The 19,861-nt window shown below is 40.3% G+C and overlaps 4 protein-coding genes across 5 annotated transcripts; 1 reads left to right on the plus strand and 3 right to left on the minus strand.

Moving 5' to 3' along the window:
- Positions 1–524: 524 nt before the first annotated feature.
- On the minus strand, positions 525–13,068 carry LOC133157534 (BTB/POZ domain-containing protein 10-like). Of its 2 annotated transcripts, none has more exons than XM_061284147.1 (8): positions 12,517–13,068; positions 8,378–8,619; positions 7,600–7,921; positions 5,991–6,093; positions 4,210–4,330; positions 3,104–3,301; positions 2,206–2,316; positions 525–1,934 (listed from the first exon to the last, which is right to left on the minus strand). In XM_061284147.1, the coding sequence occupies exons 2-8, from the start codon at positions 8,556–8,558 to the stop codon at positions 1,495–1,497; spliced, it is 1,476 nt and encodes a 491-aa protein (XP_061140131.1). In that variant the 5' UTR covers positions 8,559–8,619; positions 12,517–13,068; the 3' UTR covers positions 525–1,494. The 2 variants fall into 2 exon arrangements, with proteins under 2 accessions (XP_061140131.1, XP_061140130.1); XM_061284146.1 differs by lacking the exon at positions 12,517–13,068 and adding an exon at positions 11,088–11,404.
- Positions 13,069–16,133: 3,065 nt separating this feature from the next.
- si:ch211-176l24.4 (uncharacterized) lies at positions 16,134–18,439 on the plus strand. Its single transcript, XM_061284116.1, has 3 exons — positions 16,134–16,198; positions 16,664–18,023; positions 18,152–18,439. The coding sequence occupies exons 2-3, from the start codon at positions 16,668–16,670 to the stop codon at positions 18,296–18,298; spliced, it is 1,503 nt and encodes a 500-aa protein (XP_061140100.1). The 5' UTR covers positions 16,134–16,198; positions 16,664–16,667; the 3' UTR covers positions 18,299–18,439.
- Positions 18,440–18,632: 193 nt separating this feature from the next.
- LOC133157511 (phosphatidylinositol N-acetylglucosaminyltransferase subunit Y-like) lies at positions 18,633–18,892 on the minus strand. Its single transcript, XM_061284118.1, has one exon. The coding sequence runs from the start codon at positions 18,890–18,892 to the stop codon at positions 18,680–18,682; it is 213 nt and encodes a 70-aa protein (XP_061140102.1). The 3' UTR covers positions 18,633–18,679.
- Positions 18,893–19,017: 125 nt separating this feature from the next.
- Positions 19,018–19,577, minus strand: LOC133157510 (protein preY, mitochondrial-like). Its single transcript, XM_061284117.1, has 2 exons — positions 19,309–19,577; positions 19,018–19,153 (listed from the first exon to the last, which is right to left on the minus strand). The coding sequence occupies exons 1-2, from the start codon at positions 19,509–19,511 to the stop codon at positions 19,018–19,020; spliced, it is 339 nt and encodes a 112-aa protein (XP_061140101.1). The 5' UTR covers positions 19,512–19,577.
- Positions 19,578–19,861: the final 284 nt, after the last annotated feature.

The following is a 19,861-nucleotide window of genomic DNA, read 5'->3' on the forward strand; positions in this document are numbered from 1 at the left end:
TGTCATATAAAGCAGTTAACCAAATGTCTGACTTTTATGTTTTAATTGGCGAATAGAAAAACAAGGAATAAAACACCAGACAAGTTTTAACATAAATGTTTATTTGAAAATAATATTAAAAGTAAATTTCAAACCAGCAATCTAATGTGAAATTGCAGTAGATATATTGGATAACAACATTTAGGCGTATGTATGCATACACGTCATTTAAAAACTACTACAAGTGTTATAAAATCACGCCAGGGAGGAGACGCAACACATTCACTGACTGATCCGTTGATGCACGGGAAGGAAGGAAGGAAGGAAGGAAGGAAGGCAGTTGACCCATTGAATCGTTCGCGTTCATGAACGGGAAGTTACGTCATTTTCTTCTTCGTTTTGTTTTACGGCGTGGTGGCACCAGCTTCAATGCGCATTACCGACACCTACTGGTTGGTTGAAGTCATATATATATATATATATATATAAAATATAAACCTTTTTTCAAAAACTGTCACTTTCATTTACAAAAGAAATACTTACAATTGAAAGAATATTTAGTATTTATTTTTATTCAATTATTCGATTCTCCATACATATATAGGAATAGAACTTTACGTCTTTTGGTGTAATATATATAACAGATTTTAATGTAGAAGCTGGTGTAACACTTAACAGATTTTTGTTGGTGGTGTGCCTCGAGATTTTTTCCAATGAGGTGTGCCGTGAATGAAAAAAGGTTGGGAAACACTGTTCTAGATGGCACTCTGTTCAACATTAGGCTGAAAGCACACTCACCATTTCTTAAATCTTTCTTTCTTTCTTTCTTTCTTTCTTTCTTTCTTTCTTTCTTTCTTTCTTTCTTTCTTAGTCAAAAAGTACAACAATTGGTTCATATAAAGATGAATTTTCCCATCACTAACAACCTTTCAAGCTGCTAATGAAGAGATCATGATGACATTTAATATATAGTACACACTTTCTGATCCAGCTAAAAAGAGCCACATAAAGAAGTGTCTTTTCAGTATCTAGTCTTGTATTGACAAATCACTTGGCTTTGGTCTAAACGTAACAAAAGGTGGGTGACCCCAGTGTATGTGCTGTCCAGGAGGGAAAAAGCCCCAGCCAAGATGCGACAAGGCAATATGATGTTTAGCCACAAGAGGGCAGAAGAGGGCCGTTTCTTATCAAGGCCAGTGTGTGCTTTACTGTGGCACAGTGCTGCTCTAACATCTGAACAACAGCATCAACGAGGTGATGTAACTTGTGATGCTAGATGAATAAAAAGTGGCCTTGCCTTGCCCAGTGAGGACAATGAGCACCCTCGCAGAAGACATTTTACGTCAAACTATGTGGTCTTACCAGTGAGAGGACTAACAGTGTAAAAGGGCCCCACTCAAGCTAAAAAAAATCAACAATATCAAATAAACGTTGGCCACCTCCAAACTGAGAAGGCTCATGGTGCAAATCCTGCGGAAAAGGTGACCTGTACTAGCTGTGTAGTACGGACGGGTGTCATGCAGAGGGCGAGGGCGGGTCTGGGTCGGCCTCGTAGCGGTAAGTTGCCTGAGTGTGTTGCGGGTTGCCAGGTGCCACAACGTGAGCGACTAGGTTTTGGTTGTCCTGAACTCGTTGAGAAGCCACGCCCTCCACGCCCAGAACCGACGGCAGCAGTTGGGAAGGCTCGTGTGCATTTGGCTGCAGGGGCACGTCCAGCTCGTCCACCTGCGGACGCGGGGGGTGCATGACTACTAGCTGGTCCTGGGGGATGTCTGCGGCAGCGGCGGCCAAGTTGGTGGTGGACTTGGACTTGACGCACTGGAAGTCCACGTGACGGCTTTTGCCTTCTTCCTTTTCCCACGACATGCGGATGAAAGGGCGCTGGACGTAGTTGTAGATGACCTCTGGACGACCCCCGGGGCGCCGCTTGACCTTTTCTTTGTAGGTCGGGTAGCCTGGAGCAGGAATATAATAGTTTGTCATTTTTCATTATAGTTTTTGATTTCATTTTGTTGTTTGGTTTTTCATTTCAACTAGTTTTAATTTGTTTTTGGAGCTGATTAAGGTCACTATTTCCAAACACATCCAACTACAATGTCCTGGATTGTCCTTTTTTTGATGTTATTTCTTTTTTTCTTCACTCTATAACCATAACTATGATGCATGTAAATAAATGAGTGCAGTCTCCTGCTTTGCATTGTATGTAAAACATCATTCGAAAAATACCTTCTATTCCCAATCGGATCTTCTTCAGTCCCCTGTCCTTCAACACCGACTTGGCCACGTCTCGGTTTTCAATGTATTTGAAGAAGCGGTACAGTTTGGTGCTGTAGATAACTGTTCATTTACAAAGAGACAATTACAGGTCATTTTGGTTTAGCCTTTGTTTAACATAAAATCTAAAGACTGATGAGTAAATATATTTGTTAAACACGAGAACAACAACTTCAATAATATCATGGAAAGTTTTCAAAGTAGGCCTACTTGCTCACGTCATTACCATTATAAACCATTTGTGTTAGCATTCAAATTCTAACCAAGGCGACATCAATGTTGTTTTTGCAGGCTCCCTCATGCTTTCAATCATGTCACTACTGACGGTATTGTGTAAATCTGTTCTTTCATTTATTATTAAAAGCTTAGAGAAGCCTACATAGGGGACTCACGTCGCTTCCAAAGATCATCTTAAACAATTTATCTGTTACATTAGAATTTGAACTTATGGAAATACGACAAAAAAAGCATAAAAGATGTTTTTTGATAAATAGTATGTGAATGTAACAATGTTTCTTTTTCTTTATTTACACATAGTGATAAATTGTAGCTTATTTTCTTCAGCGTGTCACGTTATTGTTACCATTGCAAAATACCACGATAATATCGTCTCACAAGATACGCTGCAGTTTCCACTCCTTTTCCGAACCACGGTGTAAAAACCAACATGCACGTGCAGGCACTGAGTGCCACTCAAAAATGTGGACACACCTTTTCAATTCAATAGCATGAAAAAGTCTGTCCAAGTTTTCAAGTGATTAAAGGTATTCAAAGGATGGTTCGAGAAATATCTATAGTCTAATATAAACATACCCTTGTTCATAGAATTATTCAACAAGTCAAGTCTTACTCTGAGAGTACTCCTCTCCCATTTGCGGAGGGTACTCTTCATCCCAGTCCACCACATCATCATCGGTCAGCACCACAACGTGGCACTCTCTCTCTCCGCTCTGTGCGCTGGCCACCATCAGCGGTAGCACCATCTCCTCCAGGTAACACTCAAACTGACGCCTGGCCCCGTCGTTTGACAACTCATGCATCAGGGCACCTAAGGGGACAACAAAAGAAATGTTTGTCAGTAACGTGTTTCAAAACTCTACACAGAGTCAGACAACCAGTCTAGTTGTATTGATTTTCATGTTTGTCATCAGCTGTTTATTATTGATGGGAGAAAAAAAAAAATGGAGTTACATGATGTTCCACACAGAGGAGGACAGTAGAGTTGGATGATGTTGAGTAATCCCTTTATTGAGAACACGTTGTAACTGTTGCCTGTTTGACTTCTCGGCAGTATCGATAGTGCCAACTACTCACTGGGCCATTTCAATGAAATAAAGTCTGACACTTTGGGATCACTATTCAACAGTATTACGTAAGACTCATCTCTGTATAGAATTCAGTGTTGAATGGATTAACATTTCCATCAGATATCTAACCTGAGTTGATTGATGTTCGATTAACGCCGCTTAATGTAATACTAATGAGTTCATTTCAATAGAATGGTGCTTTGAGAACCGGACCTGCTCGCGTGGGTTTCTGCTGTGCCTTTTAATAAAACGCTGTAAATCTCCCAGCTAATCATGACCTAGTTAGACCACCAACACACACACATAGACACGCAGGAGAAGCCATGAGTAGAAGCTGTCCCTCCCACACGCTGCCAAACAAGGACGCACAAAGTCTAAACGCAAACGGGAGTGCATGTAAAACGGCAACAGAAGCACCGTGCTACACTACGTATTAACTTGCAGATCCAAGTCGTGATGTTCATTACAACATTCATGCAAACGTGTTTGTAAAGTCAAGTCTCTGTAGAGTACTATTAAAGCCAAGATAAATCAAATGCATTCATCGAAGATGGCAACGGCACTTACTGAAAGCGGCGCATCAACAAAAGCAAGTTGTACATTAGCGTGCATGCAGTTCCACACAGTGTGAACAGTGCCTAGTACTCACTGAGGTCTCGGCATTTGATGGTGCTGTAGTCGAAGGAGATACACAGGTAGTCACATGCCTCCCTCAGCTCAGGAATGGAAATGCCGTCAGGGCAGCGGATTATCCCCGATTTGTAGTAATCCTGCCATTTTCAGCGGCATGCACACAAGTGAATAAGTGAGCAGAGAGGCGGGCGTTCACTCACAGACACACATGGAGGATGGGAAACAAGACGCCATTATTGATGCTGCTGCTTCAACTCACAGAGCCAGTAGGGGAGGGAGGGAGCGAGAGAATGTGTGTGGGAAATAGATGGGGGCAGGGGGTGGAGTGCTGACTAACATAAAAATCTGGCAGCATCATAGGCGGTAAAGAGGGAGACTGAGGGTGGGAGGCGGATATAATGGGTAAAGAGGAGAAAGCTGCTGTCGTCACACTCCCTGCTGCACTTTCCCACCTCTTCATGCCTGGCTGCAGCCTGTCTAAAATGGCAGAGGAATTGCCGGAAACCATCTTGATAGCATTCCTAATTCATCCAATTGTCTCTTCATTATATGCATCAGAAGAACTGTTAGACCACCACTTTAATTGAAAGCAGTTGACGTTCAGTCCTGGTGCTACATCAGGTTATGCTCGCTTGTTATTTTAGCCATAAACATGTTGACAGAGGATGGTAGTTTACCCTTTTCAAAAAAAAAAAAGAAAAAGAAACCCATATTTTTTTTCTTTCTGTCCTCAATTAATACACATCTCAGGGAACTGAACACTTAAAAAGGACGAGTAAAGTCTCAATCCCAGCAATACAGCAATAATATAGGTGGTTCTTCGAAGAGAATAAACAATATATGCAATAAATAAGTATACAATAATATACTATATATTATAATATTAGTTTACCTGTGTTGCTGCACCGTTTGTTTTTAGATATCTGTTACTTGAAGAGTAATAACATAACTTATGGTGTTTCCCATCACATGTTGGCATTAACCTAGTGTAATCTGTGTAGTTGTTTTAAATACACAATGTGTAATTGTCTTTTGTTTTTAAGCCGGGTCATTTGGAGCAGGTTTTTGAGCGAAATTATATCATTTTTCTTAAAAAAAAAAAATAAATGTATATGCAGTAAGTGTAAATAAAACACTAAGGCGGAATAGTTACAACCTTTGAGAACCAAACAACATAAAACAAAATAGAACTGATATGCCTATGGTTACAAAGTTCGGATAAAAAACATCTTTCTATTTGCAGTTACTAATAGTACTGATCGATTGGGAGTTGCACAGGCCTTTTACCCAACTGTCCCAAAGAAGTTGCCATGTAGCTGTACATGAGTCCAATCATAATCCGTGTTTCTTACTATTTTTACTACAGCTAGTAGAATTTTGCTTATCAAAAAGGTGAACTGTTGAAAAAAAAATTACGTGCTAGAAAAACACCAACTGCTATTTTCGAACCAGTGTGCCAATTTTAGTTTTAGTGTTGGCAAAACACAGTATTGCAAATATCCTTTCATCTGGTGAACCAGGTTGCAGTTCTTGACAATAGTATTGAACAATTTGATACATGACAATTATTATATGTGTATAATTGCAACCCTAATGTTTTATGTAATTTCATTTAGAATGTCATTAAAGCTCCTGTAGGTGTAACGCAACAGTGGACAGTCACTGAATTAAAGCAGGAGAGAGGAGGAAGACAAGTTTGACCGAGGAGGGATAATGGGCATAGGGAAAGGGATGTAACAAGTGAGAAAAGGACAAAAAGAAAATGCATCAAGTGTAAAACTGTCAGGGGGTTCTTACCAAAATTGCTCTAAACACAGTGGAGCTGATACCATCAGCGACTTCAAATTCTCCTTTTTCATTGGGCCTCGTGAAATTGTTGTCTCGCCCTGAGCCAAACATCCTGAAAAGAGATGTGGAAGAAAAACAAAGCTTTTGAAATCAATACACACTGACAAAACTGTTGCTGCTTTTCTGTAAATAAAAGAAACCCCCACAATGGCTACTCCAATAACGGAAGGAACAAATGGAAATCACGCATTGTTTTTGTAATATTTGTATGTGGACCATCATGGATACACTTTTCGATGGGTTGGTGCTTTATCGAATATTTTGATCGATTAGTATATCGCTTATTTCATCAATTAATCCAATAATCAGACACCATTTCATCACAGTGTATAAAAAACATATTTCCCCCTGATTAGTGCTTATTGACCAAATATTCTTATTTATTTGGCATTGTTTAGCAGTTAAGCATCAACTAAACAACAGTGAAGCAATATCACACAAAGATTGATGGTTATTGATTTTTTACAAAGCAAAAGCTTATTTGGATGAAACATAAAAGATGAATCAGTCTGCTCTCATGAAGGACGAGACTAGAGAAATCAGAAAATCACGACTTCAGAAGATTTAGACAATCTTTAGTTAAAACATATATTTATGAAACGATTCCTTGATTATTAAAATACAAGGCAATTAATGTGATAATCGGTTTGCTCTCAATTAATCGATTTAAGTTTTTAAACTCGTGTACTTGAACACCTCTGTGCTACACCGGTCATAACTGCACTATTCCACCAAGCTCACTCCCATTCACACACGTGTCCTCAGTCATGCTTCTACTGACTTTCATTTCCCCGCTCTCCAGAGTATAGCGCCATCTCTCGAGGCTTGACTCAACCTGCTCTCTACTCTCACTCCAGATCACGGTCATCTGCAAACATCATAGTCCGTGGAGATTCCCGTCTGATCTCATCTGTCAACCTGTCCATCACCACTGCGAACAAGGAAGGATTCGGAGATGATCCTTGGTGTGATCCCACCTCCACTTTGAATGGATCTGTCATTCCTATCGCACATCTCATCGCTGTCACACTATCCTTGTACATGTCCTCCACTCCCATCGCATAATTCTCTGCAAGTCCAGACTTCCTCATACAATACCACAACTCTTCCCTTGGTACCCGGTCATAAGATTTCTCAAACTCTACAAACACACAATGTAACTCCTTCTGCCCTCTAAACCTCTCCATCAGTATTCTCAGCGCAAACAATGCCTCAGTAGTTCTTTCTCGGCATGAAACTATATTAGTGCTCACAGATCTTCACTTATTTTCTAAGCCTCACTTTTATTACTCTTTCCCATAACTTCATGCTGTGGCTCATCAACTTCATGCCACTGTGGTTACTCCAGTTCTTTCACATTCTTAGAAATAGGAACCCTGCACACCCTATGTGGTTGCATGAATAACACCTAAAACAAAACAATATTTGTCCATTTAACACAGGTCCAGTCTGAGATCCTGAAAAAATAAAGACCTACCGCAGATACCGTTACGATGACATCATACTGTTGAATTCAAGTTTCTGATGTGAGAGAAACAGTTAACATTTTAGTTTTTACCTGCCAAGCATGGTATTGGGTTGAGCTGTGAAGATGGCCGGATCCACCACAAATGTCGTATTATCCACAATGAGAGTCACTCGCTCTCCGACTCGCAGACCGCCACGATGAACCTCTTTACTGCTGAGGTCATACACATAGATCATATCACATGATCCTTGGCTGAGGGTCTTGGGGTGGTGGTCACCAACAGCAGTACCAAAGGACCGTGGCATGTGTCCCGCAAACAGAGCGCCTCCAATGTTTGAACAGGGAAGAGAAACCCGTGGGGGACGTGGACTGGAGGATCTGGAGGATGAGCCGCCATCACCACGTTCTCGGTCTGAAGGAAAAAAATAGCTCAACTCACTTGTTCATGAATAAATGTGGGACCTAGAAATTCATTTGGACTGCAATGTTTGCATTTGGAGAGGTCCAGCTGAGCCTCGGAACTATCAATTGTTTTGCAGCTGTCACTTTTGAAAGAGAATTGGAATATCACTTTTCCCCATTAACCAAGATCACTTCAAATTCAGAGATATCTTTTATACTAAATCATGGTTCTCTTGCCATTATTTGAACTGAAGCCCAATCTATAAAAACCGAAACATCAGTGTAACGAATCTAGCGTGGTTGATTGTAATACAGATGAATTCCTTTCTTGTGTTTGTCAAAAAATGCATGGTAAGAAGACCTTGGAGAAATTATTTCATGTTAATTCTAAATTGCAATATTGAGGGGGGAAAATAGCAATTCCAATAAGATTAAAATGGACTCCTTAATGAAAATGTGTATTCACCATGCTGCCGAGTGGGCGATGTTACGTTCCGAATACAGGGGGTGAGCTGATTCTCTCCTCTCTCGTGGGACGAATCACGTGAACGGTCACTGGAGCGCCGCCGCTGCTCCCGGTAACCTTCACTTGCAGCTCTCGTCCCGCCGCACGCATCACTGGTGGCACCAGCGCCATTCAGACTCATGGTTCCGGCCCAGCTCTGCTGTTGCTGCTGCTCGCAGTCCAACACTGACACACCACACTGCCTGTTATTCGGAAAGCAATAAATATTCAATCAATCAATACAGAAAGCAATAGAGTTGAATGAAAATGCATTGATAGCATATCATGATCTTCAGTCACACAATGGCACACTCAAAGTTTCGGTTGATGTTGTTTCATGAGTTCAAAGCAGGGCAGAATTACAAATAATTAAAAATGTATGCCCCGACAGAAAGTGGTATCGGAAAACAGGTCACTGAGTCTCTAAAGCGCAGAACTGCGGCAAATCAAGAATATTAATCATATTTGGAATGCAGTAGAACACGGCAGGAACTCTGTGAACTCTGCAGGAGCAGAAAACCAACAAAAGCAACACCTTAAGATGCAGTGATGAATATTGTCATGATACCAATATCTAGTACTTCAAAACCGGTACTGAAACAATAGTATGGCCCAAACTTCAAAAGAAGTAAAACACAATGGAAAAATGTGCTTCATGTGACCACTCACCAAACTCAATTTTCTGGTAAAGTCAAGATTTCTAGGCTAGCAAAGTGGACTCGGTGCTGTTCGCTACAGGTCTGAATACAAACCACTGCTGAGCTGCATCAAATACAGGATACATGTCACCTTTTAAGCTTAACAAGCTGCCGTATTCACCAAAACTATCTTCGCAAACCTGCATTGACACTCAAAATTAGTATTTTGCAGCCACAATAACAGCATATATATGCACGTAGGAAATGCATCTTTTTCTCTATTTCCAGGTTTCTTTTTCTGCGTAATGGGAGCAAATAGGCCAAATGACTTTTCTGGTGTGAATACACCCTGATGTAACTTGACCTTGGAGTTCACCTTTAATTTCTTTAGTGGTTGTTCCGAGCTCTTTTGTTACCATTCATCTTACCTGTCTCTTCTATTTGTCTCATCTATTTTCCTGCCACATACAGCGAGGTTAGCTACAGTCCCGTTGAAATTTCTGAATAATACATGCAACTGTAGTCACAGAAACATCAAGCTGCTGGGAGAAGGTCTTGTAGCCTTTATGAGCATTTATTATGTTTTTCTAACCTTCTGCTGGCGTGCGGGCAACTTTCGTGCCGTAATTCCTCAATTTAGAATTTTTATTTTGAATTTTTTATTATTTTGGGGGCAGGGGGGGGCGCGATATACTGAAGCCGCCATATATAGCGAGGAATTACTGTATTATCAACCTACAATAGTATATTGGCAAAAATCTAAATCTGTCCAAATGTGCATTTAATGCTTTTCTTTGCGAGTTGTCAAGTATGTCTTTCCAGTATCAGGTAGATTAGAAATAGGTGCAGTACATGTCAAATTCTATGAGTCGGGGGAGAAGGTGACTCATTATATTACTCATCATATCCCAAAAAGGAGACCCAGACATTAAATGGCATGCCATCTTGAGTTCGTTCAACTCATGTCTTTTCTGCTACACAATATCCAGACAAGGTTGATTGGCTCCTGATTAGTAAAGCTTGAGATATGTAAACACAATACAATAGGGTAACATTCAAATAAATATAATATTATACCATGATTAGCATCTTTTTTTCAGGTTTTTGAAGCACAGAAACGTCCTTGAAGAAAAGGGTCACAACAACAGATTACGGCTCTGCAGGTAACATTTTACAGATGAGACAACCTCCTGTGCCCAACAACAGAAAATGCACTCACTCTCTTGCTACCCTGAATATTGAAGGATAATCTCAGAGGAGATTGTAATTGCTGGCCAAAATTGGATGATAAAAAGAAAATCAGCCAAGCTGGCAGGCAGCCGAGCAGCCAGACCAATATGGTGATGTGAACAAAGGAACTGATGATGTGATATAAATATGTCATATGTGAAAGCTACTTGTGTCATCTTCTGACTAAAAGATGTGCATGTATAGCAGGAAAGGTTTCTCTTGCTGTTCAGTTGCTCTCAAATAGCTTCCTGTTAGAAAGCAGAAGATACCTTTCTGTTTTTAGTTATACCTCATCTTGCTGACTCGATCAATGGCCTTGAGCCACATGGGGGGGGGGGGGGGGGGGGATATAAAGGGTTAGATTCTTAATATCAAAAACGACTTAACCATGACAAAGATACAGGCTGTCGTGGCTATCTATTAAAAGTAAGAGGTAAAAGACTCGGGGGGTGAGGGTCCCATCAATTATTTAGTGGCTGCTGACACAGACTGATGGACAAAAGCAGTACCACCAGCAATAAAACTGTAAAGACACGTAAAAAAAAAAAAAAAAAAAAAAATCGTTGACCGCAATGAACAAAAATGTGGAACCTTTCAAAAGATGGTTTTGATGTATAACATTTGTATTGATTAAGATCCATAAACGGGTATTAAAAAAATAAATAAATAAAAAGTCAGATGTGGCAGTCAGTTGCGTGTCTTGTCCCGCTGATTAACGATACAATACCCAAAAAGCAAGGCAAAAGGAGACTAAGCAAAGTACCGGTTAAGTCAATGACAAAGCTAAAAGCAAGCAGACCTACCGGTCCCGATCAGCGGGCCAAGAGTAGACAAAGCAGCAAGGGATGAGACACGGGATGACAGCGGCACAAAAGCCTTGCGCTCCTCCGAACAAAACGGGCTTGCCGTCAGTTTCAGCATCCTTGCTCATTACTTTCCAACTTCATCGACATCATTTCACAAACTTGACTTGAAGCGCTCACGCAAAACGCAACCCTCTCGTCCCACACCTTCGAACCTGTCCTACATCCAGAAAAGGGATAGCGTGCATCGACGAGTGATTCGGAGCCTCAGAAGAGAGCTTAAACTGTGAATGGCCGCGTGCTTGACTGAATCGCAGCAATGCTGCCTTCAGGTGCCGCTCGTAAACGCCCGCTTCTAGATACCTCGTGCAAGCAACGGTGTTGTAAATGTTGATCAAATCTCAACACCGACGGAAAGAAGTAAAATGACAACTTAATTAATAAACAAACAAATAAATGAATGAACGAACGAATTAATGAACTAACGAACGAACGAATGAATGAATGGATGAATGAATGAGTCTACAGTTACAGAATTTACACTCTATATATGGAAGTCCTGAGTAGGAATATATACCGTATTGGCCCGAATATGACGGTGTTATTCTGCATTGAAATAAGACTGAAAAAGTGGAGGACGTCTTATATTCGGGGTCTAGACATTATACCCATTCACAACGCTAGATGGCGCCAGATATCTTTAACGTGAATGCTGAACTTAACTCCCCAGGCCAAAGCGAACCCCTGTCATGAATAATAAAAATAAAAATAGCGGTAGCACGAAGGAGAAAAATAAAAAATAGCGGTAAGAAAGAAAAGAGAAGAAAGTAAGAGATGAGATAACAGAAAATGGAGAATTGTGGGACTTCTGTTGACAGCTAGAGATGCTGGATCATCTACTAATTTAAATGGTATTCATTTTGGTATTGGTTTTTATTAAGAGTGGATTGATTGTGTGTAAAGTCACTTTGTACTTGAAGCATTTAGGATCGAGTTCACTTGCAAATGAAGAAAAAAGTCAGTCTGATCATTTCCTATATGTAAGATTTGGGATTATTGGTTTATTTTGAGTGCAGAGAAACAGTTCCAATGACCCTGAACAAAAATAAGTATTAAAATAATAATAATCATCATGAATTTCCATCGATTTAAGGAATGGATTACATTTTCACGTACTGCCGGGACACCACTTCCGGCAACACTCGTTGCACCGGAAGTGACGTATAACCCATCACTGTCAAAAAATGTGCTCAAAATATGTAAAGAGACTATTAAACATAGTCTTATTACTTTGAGCCACTGAACATAGTAACCCCTGAAGGCAATACCGTTTCTACATATTCCGTCATGATTTTCATATAAGCCTTACCTGCTCAGACATTTTAAATTGTTAACGTTAGGTCAGGTAAAAAGTTAATATTTTCTTTACCTTAACGTGTAAATTCCAGAAGCGAACTTTCATTCTGGGTAAGAAACCACCTCTGGTTAATTTCGATAGATTGTTTTTTTAAGCTTGGGTTGCCATGGACTACATTTGCCTGTGGCTTCTTTGTTGTGGTTGCCGAGCTAAACTCTCGCGTGACATCACGGACGACTCATGACTTCTCGCGTTAGACGCAATAAAACACGACCAACTGCATTTTCAAAACAACAAATACATACACAACCACACATTTTGCTGAAACGCAAATTTTGATTTATGTTGACAACAATCTCCAAGTGCCAGTAAGTGCAATGGTAATATTACAACATTGTTCGTTTTTCATTTCGCAAATAAATAGATGGGAAAAAAACAAGAATAAAGTGCCTACTCAAGTCTTTGCTCCTCAGTGAACAAATTAGTCAGTTCTTAAATAACAATTTAATAAATATAACTACAAAATAGCACATACATTTAAAAAAATAACTTTTATCGAAAAGTATCCAAGTAGGGGAATAAAAAAAAAAACTGAAATTGTTGCAGTAAAAGTCCGCCTGTCAAGTGAAATTCTCAGACTCCGGTTGTGTGGCGTTAAGGAGATTCTCAAATATTTTTAGGGCTTCCTGGAGTTCCTCCGTTGTCAGGCCGGTCAATTCGGGCAGCTCGTCGGGAAGCAACCTCCTCCTCGGCCGGCCCGCCTCCAATTGGCTGTGGCGCGGGGCGGTATGGATGCCCCGGAGCCTCAACTGCAGCCAGTCGCGGCGCTCTTGCACCTCCCTGTGCTCCCCGAGGTTGTGCATGAGCTGGACCTCACTTATTGTCCTTTTCCTGGACAACATGTATATTGTATTTTGAGTAGGAATACATTTAGAAACGGGGCAGTTAAATCTACTGCTACTTACCTGAGGGGGCGCCCTTCTGTGACAACGAAGAGGTGCAAAAGGCACAGTGAGATGAAGAGGGCTTGGGACTGAAAACTTCTCATGATGAACTATAACTTGATGACCTTTTAAAAGGAAGATAATGTTAAAAATAACAAATCAACACACACCAACTCAAATGTATGTCACTGTATGTAATATTATAAACAGTAGATGTCAAAATGCTGATATTGGCTTACTGCAAATTCCCATTTATTAGATCGAATGAGTTCAACATACCTGATGTGGCCTATCCTGAGTCTTCAATATATTAGGCGAGTACAATCATAGTTCACTTCTAGTTGGGTTGATGGTGGCTATCACTTGACGAAATAAGCTCTGGACTGGAGTTGCTTTTATATCCAGTTGGGCCAGCCATTGATGACTTGTCGTCATTAGCGCTGATGATGTCACACCGCTGGTGGTGGCTGGAGAGGAATGACAACACCTCCTTTTCGCTTTGGACTTCTTTCACCTTCCTCATACCAAACCAAAATACCACTCCACACACCAAAGACACAAACTCTTGAGGAGCAAAATTCCAATCTTTTATAGCAATGCATGCATTTGAGATCCAACTTAACTCAATGATACTTGTAAAGATACTATGTGATGTTTTTTCATGCATTTTATTTTGTCACACAAATTCTTAAACTTCTGCAATCATGTTAAAATTGTTTCTTTTTCTCCCACGTGGTCTTGCCATTTCAATTTGTTCACATCTGACCTTTTTATCTGACTCTTAACCTTCCGCACAACAATAGTTGCCACAATTGGATAGATTTATGACTGCCGTTGACCATTTCCAAGTCTCCTTGGTTACATTGAGTCTTTACTCAAGAATTAGCATTGTTTAAAGAGTGTGCTTCCCAAAAAAGAAGCTTTTACACTGGTCTGACGTCAGAGAATATCTTCTGAATGAAAGAGTATAGAGCGCTTTGCTGGTGGCGTCAGTCGGTAATCCTGTAGATCTTTATAAACGGTGATAAGTGTGTCCGTGTGTGTGCGTGCGTGTGTGTGTTTGTGTGTGTGTATCGTGGAACTGATTCAGATAGTTTTATCTCTTGTTGAAAAGAGTTAACATTTAAGTTATTTTCACATTTCAAATCTCTCATCACGTATTTTATTGGCAACACAAAACATATTCCACTGCATTATTATCATTTTCTCGCCAAATTAAAATCAAGTTTACTTTTAATAATCCATAACTAAAGTCAAACATGATACATCTCAACATCACCGTTATGATATTAAAGCTACATAGTTTTATGTTAATGGTTTTAAATAACCTCACTGTCCAAAGATATTTGCACTCAAAATTTTGCCAGGTCATAAATAAGAAGCTTCGGGCTTAACGTTATATCCTCTGTGTGTACAAATACATGGCAGTAAATTACCAGACGGATCAACGTCTGAAATTTAATGAAATTTAATGTTGGATGTGAAGATAACGGCACACATTAATATGTAATACACTTTATTTATGAAAGATATAACGAATCAGTGTAAATGGAGTAGTTTTTTTTTTAATGCTTTTTGTATTAATAGATGTATTTTTTTAATACCAGGAATCGGGCTTTTGTGCTCAGGTGTCACTGCACTCTGTTTTCAGCAAGTATCTCAAGGATGACAAATGTGCATAGAAAAAGTGAAGGAAGCCCCACAACTTACTTTGGTCATAGTTTCGAGTTTTTTCAAATTAGTCGAAGCAGTGAGAGGTCATGACACAAATGTTCTGTTAACACGTGGCCCGTATATCTGTTTTTTTTAAAATGGATTATAATCATTTGTATCTCATCATAAAATGAACTTCCAATTGATTGGTGAATTAATTAATTAATCTTGTGATTTGCAGGATTTACGATTTAAGTTGAAGGGTCATATGGTGAGTGAGCTCATGAGCATCACAGGGGTTTAATTATTCCCGCTTTTCCTGGAACAGCACTGGCTTGCCCTTCTTCGAAAGGCAACCCCCTGTTGTTTCACTTGACACCAGGGTAAAATGCTCACCTCATCAGAAATAGACTGGAATTTGCATTTTAATTGTATTCATTTTTTTTCTTATTTTTTCTAACATCAATTTAAAAACATGCAATTTATAATTCCATTTTAAGGGGAGAACATGTCTCCTGTTTAATTGGAGGCATAAAGGACTGAGTCTTTCAACTGTCCAAGCAAACACACATTTGAAAAAGTAATACACTGTTTACTTAAGTTCAAACTTCCAGGTTTGTATCGAGATCAAATGCTTTCTGGTTTTATGTCATCATCTTTTTGGACCATCACATTTGTTAGGCCCTGATCAACCCAAAGCTCACCGAAACAAAGCACAAGATTTTTCTGAGCTCGGCACATACTGCAAAAACGATGAAAAATGTACAATACCTCTTCTTACTTTAATCCCAATAGCATTTGATGGACATTCTTCTTGACCCTTATTTGCAAACCTTGACAATTCTTTTCAATGTTAAATTTGGTGGGATAAATTGACGACTGATCATGATTTACCTCTGTGAGAGATTTGACCATAAATGCACAATATACATAACTGCCACCTACCCTGGCTGCTTGAAATTACAACTACTGGTGGAATAATTCATCATACTTGTGAGCAGATTTCCACAAATTGCAAGACACACTGTTGAAAATTGGACGCACCAAGCGGATTAAAAAGGGTAAATTACCTTACGTTCATGAATGCAACACCAGATATCGGCATCGGCGGTGCCTATTGATGTTGACTTCAACTTTACTTTCTGCGAAATATTCAGGTATAGTAGTCATTTTGTCACCCTTAAACATTATACTAATGAAAAAATGATGCTAGTAAAACGTATGCGTTACAGAAGAGTAAAAGAAACATCTCGAAAACGGTTTACAACAAGGGAAATGTGACCGTCTTTTACGTACAGTATTGCGTTGACTAATCTGCGTCGAGTTCTCGTTTTTGTTTTGTTTTAAATTAAACAGCACGCAGAATCATTCCCGAAAGTTCCCTGCAGTTGTCTAAATTTATGCTTTTGTTTCCTTTTAAGTAGACTCATTATTTCTACCCGTGACGAGTTAACCTCTTCTTAATGCATTAATTGTACTGTTAAGCGATATTAAACATTAACATGGTGCAACCTAATTTGTTGCTGTATCATTCAGTGCTTCAACACACTGATAGTAATATTCTTTAATGATTATGTTGTTGTTCAAATCAATGAACTTGGGTGTTCCTTTCTGTTTTATAGAGCCATGTCGAATGAGATTGACTACTTTTGGGAGTCCCTGCTTTCACCTGGGAGAACGAAATGGGAAACAAAGAAGGACAAAAGTGGGTCAAAAAGAAAAAACGACATACCCTTAAACTCAAATGGCATCATCCTGAAGAAAAAGCAACCAAAGAAAGAGAAGAAAAAGAAGAAGAAAAAGAAACCCGATTTAAACAGTATATTTGGCAGCGGCGATGCTGCAGTGACAACAGAATCGAAATCTGTCACGTCTCACCCGAGAAGTAGCGGCACTATTAGGAAGGAGAAGTCTCATCGCACAATTCAGGACACCAAGAAAAAAGGCCAAAGAAAAAAGAAAGTGGCGTTCGATTTGTCACGTGACTCCGCTTGTGTCCCAAATTTTGCCTCGATACGTCCCAAGTTCCCAAAAGAGTGTCCGGAGTTTAAGAAAGCCGCTGAAACAGATTGTGAGCGGGCTACTTTTGTGAGCGAAATAGCTCAGCATCAGTCTCAACTTCAAGATAACAACATTCAGTGGGAGGAGAGCAACAGCCAGGACTTGTTCATCACCCAAAAGATATTCAGATCATCCTCCTCAGACACCAGTGGGGAAGACAGCTACAAAGCTGCCACGACAACTTCGCCGCAACAAACCCAGATATTAGACAAATATTTGGATCAGATCAAATACCTCGACAAGGATTCTTGTCAGCTTTCAAGAAAAAAGAAACGACAAAAGACAGGAAAGAAGACAAGGACTGCGGAGAAGAACAGATCGCACAGTCGAAAAAAGAACGATTCATTCCAAAACAAATCCGCGAGCCCCATCGGGGCCGAGGCGCCCTTGTGCTCTCTTTATTCAAAGCCTAATGTGATGAATCTCCACATGGACAAGATGGCCGTAGCAGATAGGTCACCACCAAAGGTCACAAAGAAACGCGCTCTCCACATACCCCTCAAACCCACAGCCTGCACCGCCACTCAGACAGAAAACTTCTTCACTGCCGAACTCTCTTCCTATTTTGCTTTCTCCACAAAGAGAAGACTGGCGGGTGGCTATGATGTCGAGAATCCTTTGGATCTGAGCTTGCCTCAAAGAGCTAGGAAAGACCCCTGGAGGTGGGCCTCAAGTGAAGTCAAAGAGAATGAGAAATGGGGTGAGAATAAACTGCCCGCCCGAGGGCTCAACGTGCCTTCATCATGTTGTTCAGCCATGAAAGACCTGGAGGTGAAGGAAGGGGTTGTTGTTAATGAGAAGAGGGAAGGAGAGACCACGGAGAGTTCCCTGACGGAGTCGGAGCCCAAGTCCGGCGACACGACAACATCCAGCGATTGCAATGAGCTGCCAGGCCAAAGCAAAAAGGTTGACCTGAACCAGGTGATTACAACCTACGTTCTCATCCCCGACATTCAGGCTCATATTCTGTAGATAGCATTTCCTCCATTTAAATACTACACCTTCGGTTTATCATCAATCCAAAAATAATGCCTTGTTTGCTTTGCCAGGTGAAGCCAGTACAGATGAGGCTGAATGAGTCATTCTTCTTCAAGACCAAAGGAGAAGGACATTCGCCCAGACCTGAGTCGCCGCTGATGAAACTTTCTCAGAGCAGAGCAAGTGAGAAAGACATGAAAGGCAAGAAGACACGTTGAGGTTTATCGGAAATTCCCGTAAAATCAACTGCCATCATTTGTCTACTACACTTTACCTTTCAGAAAACAGAATTTATTGTTTAGGTTGAATGGAAATTGTTTTTTCTACTTCTGGAATAATTGAAGAACAAGCAAGAGTATCGGCTCGAGTTTGCAAGTCATCTTAAAGGAACGTTTACTCATTGATTGTTGAAAGTTAAAATGTGATGTTATTGGTACAGTTTATTGCATTAAGAGAATATGTCATCTTTACTGTAAGTAACATTCTGACCTGAATTTTCTACTAGTGATTTGCATTTCAAAAATACAAATAAAAGCAAGGGCAAACAAGGGGCAGGGTGTCACTAATTTATACAACATTGTTAAACACCACATCAAAATTTAATTGTGCCTGAAGAGCTTAATTCCTATCCAGCTCCACAGGTGGAAGAAGACGTAGACAGGGATGGTGATGGGTAGCAGCAGACTGTAGAAGCACAAATTGTTGCTATTCGTGCAGCCCTGAGGAAAGTTTTCATCCATTGCAGCAGAGTAGAACAAACCAAAGAGGGACACGATGGGAACCAAGCCTACCATCATAGACAAGGAAAACATGCTTGCAGTTGTGTGAACCTCTACAAATAAATATTAGATTGGTATCACCTCTTACTCCACTTCGATGACTATAGTATATGAACTAGGGTGCTAAAAGTTTAGTCGAGGATGCAAAGTGAACAATTCTATCCTTGGGCAGATGGGTTTGACTCTTTCTGTACAAGTCTGGCTTCCTGGGGGATCATGTTGGGGATTCCGTCGACGATAGGATAAGCGATGCCGAGCTCGTCGTTGATGAGCTCGTTGGTCGTGACTTCAAACCTGCAGAGCAGACCAAAGTCACCCGTGACTCAGTGAAATTGCCTTTGTGATGGGAATGCTGTAGTAACACAGTCAATATCGTCCGTACTAAAACAGACATAAATTGCATTACGAGCCATAAACCGAATAACTAAAGTAGCAATTGACAATTTTACCTGAGTGGCTTCTTGGACAGTGGACACACTAAGAACTCTAGCAGCGATGTGTCAAACGCCTGCTTCGTTTCGTCCTTCACATCCGTAAAGCTCCTCACCGACGTAAAAACAGATACAGCTGCCTGAATGGATGCCTTGTGTCTAACATTGGTATGAATTAAGGGCGATTCGGTCAAAAATCGGCCCAAAACATTGCGCAACATGTCCACAATAGAGCTAAAGATAGTCCCCTAATGACTTCCGGAAAACCGTTTGAGTGCACCTCAAATAATAGTCCCCCGCCTGTTGGGACTCAGCCTTTTACGTTCCGGGCAAGTATTTAAAAAATCTCTGTGATTGTAGTTTAAATAATACATTATTTATTATTTACTTGTTGCATTTAAAAAAAAAAAAGGTTTCGGCATGATCATCATTATTTGATTCACAACTGATTGTACTTAAAGCGCTTCCACATTTGTCCATGTAGTGGCAGCATTGTTCTGCAGTGCAAATATGTACTTTCCCCACATTGAGTCAAACTTGGCATTCAGTGTCACTACGGCACCCAAATTGA

The sequence above is a fragment of the Syngnathus typhle genome, linkage group LG7 (assembly GCF_033458585.1).
Source record: "Syngnathus typhle isolate RoL2023-S1 ecotype Sweden linkage group LG7, RoL_Styp_1.0, whole genome shotgun sequence".
NCBI lineage: Eukaryota > Metazoa > Chordata > Actinopteri > Syngnathiformes > Syngnathidae > Syngnathus > Syngnathus typhle.

Coding starts and splice junctions, on each gene's coding strand:
- LOC133157534 (XM_061284146.1), bottom strand. CDS start 11,215: ATGAGCAAGGATGCTGAAACTGACGGCAAGCCCGTTTTGTTCGGAGGA. Junction 6,094..7,599: donor CCCAATACCATGCTTGGCAG/GTAAAAACTAAA, acceptor ATCTCTTTTCAG/GATGTTTGGCTCAGGGCGAG. Junction 1,935..2,205: donor GATCCGATTGGGAATAGAAG/GTATTTTTCGAA, acceptor TTCCTGCTCCAG/GCTACCCGACCTACAAAGAA.
- si:ch211-176l24.4 (XM_061284116.1), top strand. CDS start 16,668: ATGTCGAATGAGATTGACTACTTTTGGGAGTCCCTGCTTTCACCTGGG. Junction 18,024..18,151: donor AAAAGGTTGACCTGAACCAG/GTGATTACAACC, acceptor TTGCTTTGCCAG/GTGAAGCCAGTACAGATGAG.
- LOC133157511 (XM_061284118.1), bottom strand. CDS start 18,892: ATGTTTTCCTTGTCTATGATGGTAGGCTTGGTTCCCATCGTGTCCCTC.
- LOC133157510 (XM_061284117.1), bottom strand. CDS start 19,511: ATGTTGCGCAATGTTTTGGGCCGATTTTTGACCGAATCGCCCTTAATT. Junction 19,154..19,308: donor CTGTCCAAGAAGCCACTCAG/GTAAAATTGTCA, acceptor TCTGCTCTGCAG/GTTTGAAGTCACGACCAACG.